The sequence below is a fragment of the Bacillus rossius genome, chromosome 1, assembly GCF_032445375.1.
Source record: "Bacillus rossius redtenbacheri isolate Brsri chromosome 1, Brsri_v3, whole genome shotgun sequence".
NCBI lineage: Eukaryota > Metazoa > Arthropoda > Insecta > Phasmatodea > Bacillidae > Bacillus > Bacillus rossius.
In genome coordinates this window covers 363556688-363571756 of record NC_086330.1, presented here as the reverse complement: position 1 = coordinate 363571756, position 15069 = coordinate 363556688, and the positions used below count along the sequence as shown (strand labels likewise).

Below are 15069 nucleotides of genomic sequence, written 5' to 3'. Positions count from 1 at the left end.
ACTGGGAATACAATAATGTTTTTTTTTTCTTTTCTGGTTTGCAAATTAAGTAATAATGGTAGCATTTAAAAAAAAAATTCTTCAATCTATTATGTATATAAAAAATTATGTTCGTCGATTTGGTGGCTGTTAAATTTTTTTGTAGTTATACTTCTTTAGGAGCGTTATGGAAAGATTTTGATGCAACAAAATTTTCTCAGGACGATGGCGGACCCACGTGTTTGAAGTATTTGGCGTGCCAAATGAAACTTAATGATAGTGAAACTACCCTGAAATATTGTATATGGTTAACTAAAGTACTTGTAGTAAAGAGTGATTTCAAGTTTTAAAAAAACCTAAGGGAACTGGTATTCCAACAATTATTGTAATACATATTCGTCTTACAATATTCTGCAAATATAAGCTCTAATTTAATTTAAGATTAATTTTCTTTTATGTATTACGTACTAACCCTGTGATATCAAAAAGTTCTAACAAAATTTTATTTAAAAGTTGCTGAAAAATTTCTGAAATTAGTTCACCATGCACTTACAGTGTGTGATGTGAATCATGCTGTGACGGTGACGCATGTGTGTGCTGTCTGACAGGTGGCACAGTCGCAGAAAGTAGACGACTGCGACCCGGGCACGATGGTTGAGCTTGCGTCTGATCTCCACACCATGGTCATCAACAGCTACAAGGATGACGCTACACTGAAGGGTCAGTTCGAAGCTCGCACGTCATGGTCTGTGTTTGGCAGTTAATTGGCGATTTACAGGCAAAAAATGTGAGACATTATTTGAATATTTGTCGCAGTGGGGCAGATCGTTCTAAAATGTTTTTTTTACGCTATTACCAGTTACTGCATGACTTAAGAATCTCATAACAGACAACTGTATCGTTGTCAGCCCACTGTGTCCTTATGTGCTGTAATATTGTTCTATCTAATTCCTTGCACAGAATTTTCTGTGCTGTCTTATGTTTTTAAGTTTTCACATTGGCTGATTTTTGGTTGGTTTTCTGTGTATATGCTGGTATTTTTTTTGTCCTATTGAGGTTTATTATAACATACAGTGTAATCAGCAATGGCTTATTAAAAAAAAAAACCACGTGACATTGTACTAAAGACAAATTCTGTCCATATCATTAGGAAGTACAATGAAAGCCATGAAATTTGTGACCATGGCCATGCCAGATTAGTGATTTTGCCTGATTATTGAAAATTTATATTGTTTTGATGGAAATACCAAATTTGTAAGTGGAAATGTAACCCAGAACACAGGAATCACCGTACTGAAATTAATACAGATAATGATAAACTCTGAGCGAACTAAAAACGCAGGCAGCGCGGTTATGTGATCTGGCAGCCAAAGTCAACAGTCCAAATCCACCCGGAAAAAAATATCTGAACACGAGCAACTTGATTGGTGCCAGATCGCAGAATGTGCTGAACCACAAAAAGTTGCATTTAAGACCTTTCAATTTATATTTTATACAATTTGAGCTTTTTATATATGTGTTTTAAAAGTGGCATTTTTACTACATATAGCAGTTTGGTGCTAAAATTAGTATAATGGAATACATGTATTGTTGTTACTATTACATTTCTAAAAAGAATTAAATTATTTTTATTTTTGTGATTCAAAAATAGTTTGAATAAAATTAGACTATTTAGCAGGGAAGATTTTAACAAAGCTTTGTCCTTTGGATATTATTGAAAATTTAATGCATTTGAGTCAATTGTTGGAGTAACATTGTTGATGACATTGTGAACATCAATTATTTTCCAGGCGGACAGACAGAATCCAAAGCATCGCCCCACCGCTACCACCCTATGTTTCTTGATCACATGGACAGGACCCAGGCTGAAAGTAACCAGGTAAGAATAACACTCTTGTCGTTAGAATTTGCTTTCGGTCAGTTAAGGCTGGCTGATGAAATTTCGAAGCCTTTGTACTTAATAATCTTTATAGATTGAAAACTTTAGTTTTAAATATCAAAAAATAGTAGGCTTGTGCGAATATCAGTTGCCTTTGCGAATGTCAGGTTTTTGAAGTGAAACTTTCGTGCTGAGAAGGCTACAATTTTTGAGTATTACGAAAATTCCAATCACACGAGGGGAATAGTTAGGTACGTGGTGGGGGAACCAGTAAAGGAGGAGAGTGTCAGCAGCGACGCCACTCCAATGCATGTGCGAGCTGTAGAATGGGATAACGGCTAGAAGAGGGGAAGGGGGGGGGGGGTATAGATACGTAGCGTAGCAGGCTATATGCATCCAGACTATTCTCAATTATTATCTTTGTTCAATAAAAAATTTGAAGCAATATTGCTGCTCAAGTTTTTCTGTCATCTTACAAAAACTGAAATCAAACGACTGCTCACAACACGCCTTCATTCGTCGGCAGACTGCTAGCAATTGACAATTTGTGCGGGCGGGAAAAAATTCATGACTGTGCATGAGTATCCCCTCCACATCTACACTGAAGGAAGTCTCCCATGCTCCATTGAGTTATGTGGGGAAAAAATGAGGTTCCATACTTTTTGAACACACCTCGTGTAACGAAAATATTAATACATTAAATTAAATTTTTTCGTATCATAATTTTTTGATAGATTGTTATATAAATGCTAAGTGTTGAAAATGGGATATTTTAATTTTTAGATTTAAGAAATTTCACCAATACCCTCGCAAGCTTTTATTTGTCCTCCTTGTATGTAAAATGGACTTTTAACTGTGCCTTAAAGAAAGTACAGTAGAACCCTGTTATAATGAATCTGAAGGGAGTAGTTTATATGTTCACTATAGAGGGGAAACTTTATATCTGGGAAAACTTATATATTGGCAATACATACTCAAAAGCATAATCTTAACTACACATAGGCCTAAGCCAAGAAAAGAATGAATGAAAATACTCAAAGCAACAGTTTTATAAGCAAATGCAGATATTATTTTTAATACACTACACATGTACAAACTTTCTATTAATGGTTCTTCGACATAGGCGTATTTTCCTTTTTTCAGGCGTTTAATACTCTGTGATGTATTCGCAGCTTGAGAAAGAAGATTGTTCAGCTTGTTTAATATTGTACTTAATGTGGATGTTGCAATTCCCAGTTCCTTTGATATTAACACGTGCAGGACAGTGGGGTTGGAGTCTACCTCTTTAATAATGTCCAGTTTATCTCGCACAGATAATGCCTTACGTTTTTTAACACGTTTTTCACCCTTTTTTATGTACGTATTTCTTATTGAAGCACATTTGCAGCTTAATAACACGAAATTCTTTTTACCGTCAAAAGTAAATAAACGAAAAATAACGAGTTTGACGCATCAAAGATCACTACGTATCATTTAGTATCGCAGTTGCTAAAGCTGGAACGAAAATGTTTTACTTTCTATGGAAAAATTTAGTCCACAGAGTTCTATCTAGTGGTAGTCTTACAAACCTTACTCGATCAAAATGTCCGAAACGTGAACGATATAAATGAGAAGTAAAAATATTGAATTTGCTGCTATAATGTACATACGTATTTGTGTAATTTATGTTTAATTTTGATAACTTATTAAATGTACACGCGTTCGCCCATTCTTTAACTATGCAGGGAAAAAACTATTTTTATTTTCACCAAACTGAGCACTATTTCTGGCTACACGTAGCCTACCGAGGCCACTCGATTACGACTTGTTTATAATATGAACAGTGGACAATCGAGTAGCATATTGCGGAGAAAAACGTTAATGTGATCCAGAATAGACGTTTTGTGAAAATACTTGTAATTATATGAAAATATTTAAGATAAATGTGCATTATGCCGGCAAAATTTGTTCGTGGTACACGGGAAAATGTATCAACATTGACAAAAGTTGTGCGCTATATCCAATAAATTAATACATAACCTCACATCATTTTGCCGGGACCAAAACGGAAATTCACAATAAACGGGAATTCATTATAGGCGGGTTCACTATAAACGGGTTCTACTGTATTCATTTTATGGGGGAAAAAAACATTGGTTGTCCGTAAAGTCGGTTTACGGACGATAGTTTAACGTGACGTCATAACAAAACATTGATTAAATGATTGCATACTTTTATGAATAAAATTGAATAATTTTTATTGAATTATCACTATTTTGTATGGATAAAATGTAGTGAAATGAAATCTACAGTTTAATTGTAAAATTTACTTTTATTTGCACTCATTAATTCAAATATGTTTATTAGTTTAACGAAGATATTATTTTAACTACAGTAGAACCCCGATTATCCGCGACTCAATCATCCGATTCGCGGATTAACCGCGATTTATGTCCATCAAGTCCAATTTTTTAGTTACATATAACCAATGATTCAAAATGTATGTAAATGTTAAAATACTTAGCAGAATGTATGTTGGTCAAAGTACTTTGACTCAGTTATGTTTATACATATACACAGAAAGTTTAAAAAAAAAAATACTAGTACATACATACGTATGTACATAATATTTTTGTGTTCCATGTTACGTGAATAGATTATACACTGGTGCGCGATTCCACGTCCGCATGACCGGACTGTACACTCCCGCGCGCAGCACGGCGCCGTGCCACAGAGATTACCCGGCGCATGGAGACAGTCCATTCCATTAGTGTACGTTGTTGAAGCGTGAAGGTGGTGATAATTTTATGTATTGTAACAGTGATCTGCATTCCGACGGATTATACCGTTATGTTGTGCGGAAGTGTTGAGCGCAACATTTCATAATGTCATCAAATGAACAGAAAAGAAAGCGAGTGGTACTGTCCATCGACAGCAAAACAAAAATTATAGAAAGATTTCAGAGTGGAGAAACGATTGCAAACTTGCGACTGAGTTTAATGTCGGTAACACAACAGTGCGCGACATCATAAAAAATCGCGAAAAAATCCTTCAGTTTGCTTCACAGGCTGACACTTCAAGTGGATTAAATAAATGCAAGACGATGAACGAATCCACATTTAGCAGCTTGGACACTTGTTTGTTTGAATGGTTTCAACAGAAAATGTCGGAGGGTGTAGCATTAAGTGGCGTAATTTTATCACAGCAGACGTAATTTTTTTTAAAAAAAACTAGGTTTGACAGAAGAACCATTTTCCTGTTATATTACTTCTCCGTTATTTTATTAGCACCGACTGTACTGAAGTGTGTGTGTTGCAACTAGTGCTTGGCACGCAAGATAAATTCAGCCTATCACTTGCTGACGCGGCGCAGTGATACGACGGTGTTTGTTTATTTCAAAACTCAGCTAAGAGTGAACGGAGAATAGATATAACGACCCCTCACGGTTCCCGAGATTAGGGTCGTTATAAAGAGGTGGTCGTTATAAGATTTCCAACCCATCTGCAACACTAAGTCTAGGCAGTTTTTGCACTAATTCCACGTTCAGCAAGCTAAAAATAAAAAATCTAACATTTTAAATTCATATAAATAAAGGGGGATAAAAACACAGTGAATTATACGAGACAGAGACACCGTTTCAAAACCATCAAATCAAGTCTCAATGCACTGGTATGAAAAATCTTATCTCGAAAAGAATTTTGAAGGCAGTCGTTCTGTAAAACAATAACCAGCCCGATGGTGTTACTGACAACAGAGCAATGAGCTAAGTGTGGCAGCGTCGCTTACGCGCGATGAAAATAATGCGTGACCTTGGCAGCTATCAGCTGTCTTGGGCCCTCGGACTGGCGGGCGGCTGGCCACACACCTCGGTGCAACAACGACTCGCGTGCCCACGTCTCCGCACACGAAAGACTTAAAAACCACTGCTGCCCAGCACTAAGCAGTCCGCTTCTATGTCAACAACGCACACGCACACAAAGCATGTGTATATATGTAATCTCCGAATGTCCACAGATGGCTGTCTGTGGGCTAATGACCTTTGAGGCAAGCATGACTCGGCTAACCGCGATTTTCGATTATCCAACTCACTCGTCCCCTTCATTAACACGGATAATCGGGGTTCTACTGTATAACTTTTATACATGTTTGCTATTTAACTTCTTCCAATCTGTGTTATTCTGTTAAGGATAGGACGATGATATTTCCCCCCTATTTGAACATTCCTAGGAATTGTTGTGAATTGTGCGGTTGCCCGCAAGAAGCTGCCGTATGGTGTTGTGCCACCTCGTGGTTGTGGCAGGTGTCTGCGGCCCTGTCGTCCGACCCGACTGCCTGCAGCCGGTCCTCCGACACGGAGTCCCTGGCCGCTCCCGGGGACGCCTCCCCCCCGGTGGGCCAGTCCGCGGACCAGCAGTACCACAAGATGGTGTTTGACGGTCGCTTTGAGTTCGTGAGTACGCCTTCAGGATGGACGTTGTTGGCGCAGTCCCGGAGCTCCCGGGTTCGAATCCCGGTCTCCCAAGTCACTCCGAGTGTGTGCAGAGCACGATGGACGGGTGGACGGATCCCCGCGTCTTTGATTCCCGGGCGGGTCCAACCCAAGCTGCTGCTGAAGATCAGGAGTGTAATCCTAAATAATCCTATCTCTGCCACTATAAAATAGAAATCTTAGATATGTTCCTGGTGGGCATCATCATGAGTTTACTCAGGATACTCCTGTTTTCCCCAGCAATTCATCTTCTCACTACTCCATTCTCATCATTGTCAAATGACCCTGATGTGGACGGGATGTTAAAGCCTGATTAATTAATTCCTTACAGGTCACTTATAATCCCACTGCAATTAAATTATATGTTGGTAGTAAAATTTAAAATAATCTAATGTGATTCTGAGCTGTGATTCGTCGCTGATGATGGTAAGATTTTACGTACTAAAACACAACGGGATCATTTCTTATAATAGTGTTTTTTGTGATTTTGAATTTTTAGTGCTTTATTTCACAAAATGGTTTTTAGGTACTGTTGTCATATTGTTTGCAGTTTGATTTGTGTCTGTGTTTGTTTATGTGTGTATGTCTAATAAATCTCACAATCTATTACATTAAGTGAATATCTGTTGAAAAATATTTGTGGCATTACATCATTTGGAATGGAGGTATCGAGTTAAAAATTTTACAAAAGTATAATGATAAAAAAGAAAACCATGGCATGTGACACAAGACAAGGCATTGCCCTAAGTCGTAACGTTGTCGTGATCGCAGCTGAAGTTCCTGAACTACGAGGAGTTGCGCCAGCGAATGGAGAACCTAGACAGCGAGATGGAGCAGGAGATCTTGGCGCTGAGGCGTCGCTACCAGAAGAAGCACCAGCCCATTCTTAATGCGATGGATCAGAAGAGGAAGAGACAGCAGAACTTCTGACTTACTGCCTCTGCTGTCTTGGAAATTGTTTCAACTCAGTAGTGGTCGTAGTAGCATCAGATTTATTTTTTCTGTGTGTAGTGAACAACTTTTGTTTGTTCATCACACTAGTCAAGTTTATTAGGAAAAAAGCTAACTTGGAATTTTTTTGTGCCATTCCTAATTACATGCGGACATATTGCAATTTTATTTTTGTGATTTTGTTTTCACATGAATGGCACAAATAACCCATGTCCTCACATGGTTTTATCCCTTGGACAGGTCAATATGGACAAACCTGCTGTTCCTATATTTTGTGACCATACAGAGCAGTGACATTTAATGCAATAGTAAAAATCTGTTCTGTTCACAGTTTTTACAACTCAGACAATCGTAAATTAGTGATGTTATTGTGTGACTGTTTTAATGACAGAGCAACATGCTGTGTAGGTTTAATTTACCCCTACGTTTTTTTGGCATGCCAAGGGACGTTGAAAAGTATATAATCATACGATAAAATTCTCGCATCGCGGCTTTTTGTCAATAAAATAATGAAATTCGGAAAGTTATTTTTTCAAACACTAAAGACATTTCTCTATTCACCCTGATAACAGTGTTTCTAAATTCCTACTGGTTTCTGAGTAATCACCTTTTTTAGTTTACACCAGCTGCAGTACCCGGCGTTGCCCGGGCTGAATATTGTGCGCGAGTTAAAGCAAAATGGATAGGGCTATATGGCAGTGTGGTGGACACAGAGAAATGACACACAATTGCTGTTTGCAGGTCTATGACTTATTATTTACTGTTTACCCATGGCGATCGATTGAACAGTTTAGAAGGTGATGCGCTGCAGCACCATCTAGCGGCGAGTTACAAAAAAAAATGGATGGTTTATAAACCTTCTCCATGAAAAAAAAAACACTTCAATATGCCAGTTTTTATGGCGATCTATCAAACTGTCGGAGTTCATCAAATTTATATACATTGTTTTATCGCATAATCTTTGCACGCGCGTAATCGTCGCAACCATATTTTAGGCTGTCAAAATTGGGCTAAAAAAACTTCTCACGTAAACGCCACATGATGTTTTTGGTCCCGCTAGTACCGTATTTACTCGTGTATAGCGCGCCCTCGTGTATAGCGCGCACCACGATTTTTGCAACAAATTCCAAAGAAAAAAATTTTTTTTTTCCCGTAAATAAATTGTACTAACATTTTGTGGTACCTGTTAAGTAATTACGTATGAAACAAATGATAATTTAAATTGATGTGTGGTGATGCGTCAGGAAAATACTTAAACTCTGCTGTGTAGACGGAAGATAATGAAGCGCTGTATCGTCACAACTGGTACGTGGGCGGGAGGAAGAGAGGCAGGCAGGAATGTGACACGGAGTAGATGACTCACCGGTAGCAGCTGCGACGAAGCGAAGGAAGTGGGAGGGGGACTGGTGTCAACATTCTCTCTCTCTCTCTCTCTCTCTCTCTCTCTCTCTCTCTTTTATTTTACTAGCTGTAGAGGGGGAGGTCTAAAAATAAACAAGAGACCTGCGAGCTTGCGCGCGCACGTGTGTGTGTGTGTGTGTGTGTGTGTGTGTGTGTGTGTGTGTGTGTGAAAGAGAGGCCTTGTTGCTTGTGCGTATGTGTGGGGGGCTGGCCAGAAACGTCACCCGTCAACCGGCAGTTAACGACTTCCACTCCTCCCCGCCTCATCTACTCACTTCCCCCCCCCCCCCCCCCCCCCCCCCCCCCGTGTATAGCGCGCATCCTTATTTTTTTCCTTTACTTGAGGGGAAAAAAGGGCGCGCTATACACGAGTATATACGGTAGATGCCGAGCGCTTTGTGTAGGTATCTTTTCCGTATAAAACAATGTATTTTAAAGTAGAAATCTAATATTTATTCGGTCATTACCACTTACTTAATAAATTAACGGAAAAATACGAAGTTGTTTGACATGTAAATTTTCTTTTAAAGACTTTTTAAACGTTATTTCCTTTATCTGATTGTCTGCGTCGCCGCGGTGTAGGTATAATATAAAATTTAATTTCGGTCATTACCACTTCATTTAATTAACGGAAATACAAAGTTGGCTGACGAGTAAATTTTCTTATAAAGACGTTTTTAGACGTTATTTCCTTTATCTGATCGTCTGCGTTGCCGCAGCGTACCGCTTATAAAAATGTAGCCAGCACATCATTCATGTTTGGTTATGTTGCTTACCGTATAGAGCGTGCGCACGTAGTTGCATATTGATATCTCGCCGATTGGATGCAACGCGCGCTCTCTGTCAGGTGCCGAGTTAACTACATTTGATAGCCCGCATTCTTTCGTGGCAAGTGTGTACTACGACATGTTAGTTCACGTCAGATTCAAGTGGCTTGCGTTCGCGTTAGAGTTTTGGTTTTTCTATTTAAAGTTGAAGAAATTACCAGTCATACATTATACAGTCAAACCTCTATCTATCGTTTTTCAGGGGACCAACAAAAAAATTCAGTAGATGCGGACATTCAATAGATGTGGACTTCACTCTAAGAATTTTAAAAAAATATTTCAACCTCAAAATTAGTGTCAGAAATATATCAGTTACTTGTCATTAAAGTTAAATCAGTTGAAAAATAAATAAAAATGGAAGTATTTTACTTAATTTAATTTACACTTGCAAAAAAAAAAAACATGCGCACTATAAATCTACATGGAAATTAAAGTCTTTTTCAATATCCTGAAGTCTGAAATAGGTATGTTTACTCATGTCATCAAATGTAGAGCTGTACTGAAGAAGCAGATTTTGCCAATATTTAGTTGAATCGGCATTTCTGCCGACTTCAGATACGCTTGTTAATTTTCGGCCGATATTACTGAAAAACGAGAGAGACTGCCATAACCTAAAAATCCACAATTACCCTTTTCACTTTTCGTAGTAGTACTGCATTCTTTCAGATCGCATTATTTCTTCGCAACATGTGCCAAACGTACATATAAAAATTTAACATCCTATTTTTCAAAAAGTTCTTTAATTTTAATATGTCATAAATAAATACATTACCGTCACGGTAAATATACATCTCGGTTGTTACGGTAACTGTAGTGCAAATGTGGTAGCTATCGTGCTTCTGTGGTAATTATGGTATCGACAAAGAATCTTTAGTTCTTTTTATGGTAATTATCTTAGGATAACAATTGGGTTTGTACTGTAGTTATGGTACATCATCCAATTTCTTCATAAGTTGTTGTTCATTTGTCTTTTCTTCATATTTACGTGCTCCATTACTTGGCTGCAGATTTAAGGTGATTTTTACTACCATATACTATCGTTACTGTTTTTATGACGGTTTCTTACTAAGAAATGTATATTTCTGCAAAATCTTTATGGTTAAACGATCATCTATTATAATTTATAGTGACGGGACCACATATTTTGTACGATCAATGCGGACAAAACGATAATTCGAACATCGGTACAAGCGGACTTTTTTAACCTTAGTTGTATGGCAATTTTGCCGGGACCGTAGAGAGTATACGATAAACACGGACAATCGATACATGCGAGTTCGATAGATAGAGGTTTGACTGTATTCAATTATTTATACCATGACAATCTGAATTGCAACTGCGTTGCATTATTTTTAAGTTTTTGAGATATAATTGTTGACTTATGGTCTTATGATCCTTTATTTAAAATACAGGGTGTCCATAGGTAAACTAACCTAGTTTTTTTTAAAGAATGTTTGTTGTTTGATATGTGCACCTTTAGTTACACGGCACACAGCCAACTTAAAGAGTCTGATTTGGTTAACACGTCAGAGTACCTAATGGAAGCAATAGCCTCTTCAGTTCTGTGTCTCAACTCTGGCAAATCATTAGGTAGCAGTGGAACATAAACACAAGTCTTTTATAAAGCCCCAAAGTAAAAAAAATCGCATTGCGTTATGTCAGGCGAACAGGAAGGCTAGTGAAAAAGAGCTCTGTCATCTCTATCATTACGACCAATCCAACGGTCAGGGACCTCGACGTTTAACCACTCTCGTACAAAGAGATTCCAATGGGGAGGGGCTCCATCCAGTTGCCAAATAAAGTTTACAGGTTCACTCTGTACTAATTGGGATAAGAGCCATTCTTTCATGCTAAAAGCAAGAAAAAAACAAGACAGTATTCAGGCATGCGTTTATCTAAAACTTTTTGAGTTACTCTTTGTGACCTTAAACCAACACACTACAACACTTACAGTTGATACTATAAATTTTATAACTGCAACATTCTTTAGTTTCATGCACCTAATCACTAAATATTATCTCACGCATATGCTTTAGTCACATTACGTCACACGCCTCGCATGCGACGGCCACTGTGGCCTCCTGCCCACTCGCACTGCATTGTCCTGCCAAGCTGGGCAGCTACTATCACAGCACCTGTGGGATTTAGAACAGTAAAAAGCAGAGTTCCAATATGGTGCTTGTCTGCCCGTCTGGGACATTCCAGAGGTGAGTCCGATAAGTGAAAGCCACCAATCTGCTGGACAGGAAGTAAAGATTTAACATTATTATTTGGGGACGAGAATTGACGTTCAAGGATTTGATGAACTGCTGTTTTCCTCCCTGCATGTAGACAGTTTCCCAGCGCTAGTGCAGATTGATACGGCATCTATTTACGCAAAAGAGATAACACTGGCCGATATTAAAAAAATAACATACTACACATACTGCAGGTAATGTACGTAATTAACAATAAGATAGATTTTCATTTCTGGGCAGGATCAAAGCATAACCCATTACACAGAAAACCCATTATAGATGATGTCCAAAAATTCGTAACATCTACCATACCAACAAGATGAATTAACTCCTGACGTTTCCTCTTGGTAGGCACAGTTAGCAAGGCAAGCCCCATTAAGAAACACCAACAGATGTAATGAAGTAATTGTGGGCTCATTTCATTAATCTCTAAATCAAGAAAAAAAAAGTTGCCATTTTATAGCAGTACATTATTTTTCTTTCATAAAGTATTCTAGAATGTTACAGTACGTAGAGAATTGTGTTTGTTAGCGTAGAAACTAAGTGTGCAACTAATGATAATTGTTACTTCTTACATGTGTATGTGACACAATTTCACAAGCAGTTGTATATTTTTATACAATCCATAGCGGTTCGGAAAACTGTGTATTTAAACTACGTACTGTGTTCTAACAAAGACTGGTACAAATATAATTTTTTAAATTTTCTAAAAGAATGTTTACAAATAATTTTGAAAGTGCATTTACTACTTAGTATTGCTGTGTAATGATAAAACTCCAAATACCTATGATGTAAAAACTAGTGTGTGTTGTGTGTGCCAAAGTGTTTAAGTGTAGTAATTGTGATGACTTTGCCATTGTAATATATTTCTTCTTTTATAAACTTTTTCACAAAGTAAGCACCCTTTTATTTTTTTCTGTAGAATTTGGTGGAATTCAAACGGTCTAAATGTTCTTGCTGAATTGATGCTGATGACGTAAGGAGAGTGAATGCAAAATGATCATGGGCTCCAAAGTTGACATGTTTACTATAAAAAATTATGCAAAACCTTGCATAGACTACAATAAAATCAGAACATGCAGATCTTACAACTGGAAAAGAACGGTATATGTAAAGGATTGTTCTTCACAAACGTTCAGTGAGTAATGCTTGTATAAAAAAAGCTAAAGTTTGTAAAGACTTGACTCATATCTCAAAACAGAGGTGGTAACAATCTAGCGAAGCTATTGAAAAAGACAATTTTTAAAACCTCAGACATTATTCAAATTTATGATGAATCGTACCGGGGTGGTACTGAGACCACTATAATCATTTTGATTTAATGCAGTTTTTTTGGACATACACCTAAACTGCAATGGCGTATGCTCAGAAAAGTGCATTATACAAAATTCCCCATTGCATGAATCATTTAAAGAACACAATACAGCAGGCCTGCCGTTTTTACGGATTTTATCCGTTTTCACGGATATTTGAAGCTTACAACGGACTAACGGATAAACGGTGACATTCACGGATATTTACGACGCTTCGCCGATATTTTCATATTTGAATTTCGTTCGTGTAAATATTTACATTCAACTACCTATTTGAAGTTGTCAAACCTTACAAGCATCCAACAGTAAAGCAAACACTCACCTTACGTGTAGCGCCATGGAACTTCCAATCGTTTAACCACAAACCAAAAACATTTACTCCCACATAGCGTTTCATGAAGTACAATATCTATGGTTTCGGGGGAAATGTTTTTTGTTTGTTGAGTTAAACGCTAAGAAGTGTCATGGCGTCAGTAAACATTGGTATTTTTTTGCCATTACAATGTTTTAGGTGCGGCATTTGTTTATAAACTTCTTACGTGATTTAAGTAGTAGTTTTGGTCTTAGCCGATTGTGATGGAGAAAAAACGAAAGGCTTCGCCGGACAGGTCACTTTATAAACAGCATTATCGTAAAGAATGGGAGCAAGAATTGAAATGGTTGAGGCGTGGCAAAACTGAATTTTCCGCCGTTTGTTCGACTTGCAACTCGGAACTGAACGTGACAAAGGGCGGCTTGAAGATGCAAGTTCATGCGAAAAACCAACGAGCTGCTGATGAGTTGTTCTTTGACGAGTTTTGTAACCAAATCAAACAAAATAATTGATGGGGAACTGTTAAGGGCGAACTTCGTTTGTGAAAACAATTTATCTGTGAAAAACTCGGTGATAATCTCACGAAACTTGTCCCGCAAATGTTTCCAGACAGTGAAATCACAAGAAACTTTCCTTGTTCTTGCACTAAAACTAGCCAGATAATAATTCAATCTTTGGGTACATCAGCTGCAGATTATGTTACCTATGCAATGAAAACACAATTTTTCACACTGTAACATCAGTTGATTCATCAATCATCAGTCACTAGGCAGGTTATAGTGTTAGCATTGTTGTTGAAACTCATCTGTACAAAGTAATGGCTTTGAGTGGTGCTGCAACTGGAGAAAATCTGCTGTGGAAAGGGTTTTCAGTAATCTCAAGATGGTTAAAACTGTTCACAGATCGTCAATGGAATCACCAATGATAAATGCGCTGTTGCATTACAGAATGAGAACATCTGCAGGTCTGGCTTTCAAGCCCACTGACGAGATGCGAAAAAGAGCACAGAACATGAAAAAGGAGCTATGTAGTTAATGATGTGAAATACATTTGTTTTTTTTAAACTTGTAAATAACTTCAGTTGTATTTATAGTTTGTAGATAAGAAAAGCACCAAAGCCTATACGGCTGTAAAGAGGATTTAGGAACCGAATTTGGTGGCAGGCCTGGCATAAAGTGTCACAATATGAAATTAATGGGAAAACATGTTTTCCACTGCTTTGTAAACTTACAAAGGCAATGCTTATTCTTCCACACAGCAATGCAGGGGTGGAAAGGATATTTAGTAAGCTTAACCTTATCAAGACAGCGCACGGTCATGTCTTGAATCGCCAATGCTAAACGCTTTGTTGCATATCTCTTCTAGGAAGAATATGGCAGAATTCCAGCCAACAGAAGAAATGAGGAATAGGGCAAAACATCTGAAAAAGTGATATTTAAATACTGCCAGTGGTGAAGTGTAGGCTACGTGTGTGTGTAAATACAGTGAAACCTCTTTAATACAAACCTGAAGGGACCTAAAATTTTGCAGTTTGTATTAACGAGGTTTGTATTAACAGGTGCATATGCTCACATTAATAATAATCGACAAAATCAAGTATTGATTTTTTACTCGAAAATTAGTCAAATAGAGAATTAAAGAGGCTTGAAAAATTCATTGATTTTTTTCTGCACTTTTTTAGTTGCATAAATGTCCTTTACT

General features: G+C 37.7%; 1 protein-coding gene across 1 annotated transcript in view; it reads left to right on the top strand.

Annotated features, from left to right (window-relative positions):
* Nucleotides 1–12640, top strand: part of LOC134528335 (serine/threonine-protein kinase 3-like) — a 38572-nt gene extending 25932 nt beyond the window's left edge. The window contains exons 9-12 of the mRNA XM_063361878.1: nucleotides 588–699; nucleotides 1770–1858; nucleotides 6138–6287; nucleotides 7098–12640. Of these exons, the coding sequence (XP_063217948.1) occupies nucleotides 588–699; nucleotides 1770–1858; nucleotides 6138–6287; nucleotides 7098–7256 (510 nt within the window). The 3' untranslated portion in view covers nucleotides 7257–12640. The remainder of the gene's footprint in view (nucleotides 1–587; nucleotides 700–1769; nucleotides 1859–6137; nucleotides 6288–7097) is intronic.
* Nucleotides 12641–15069: the final 2429 nt, after the last annotated feature.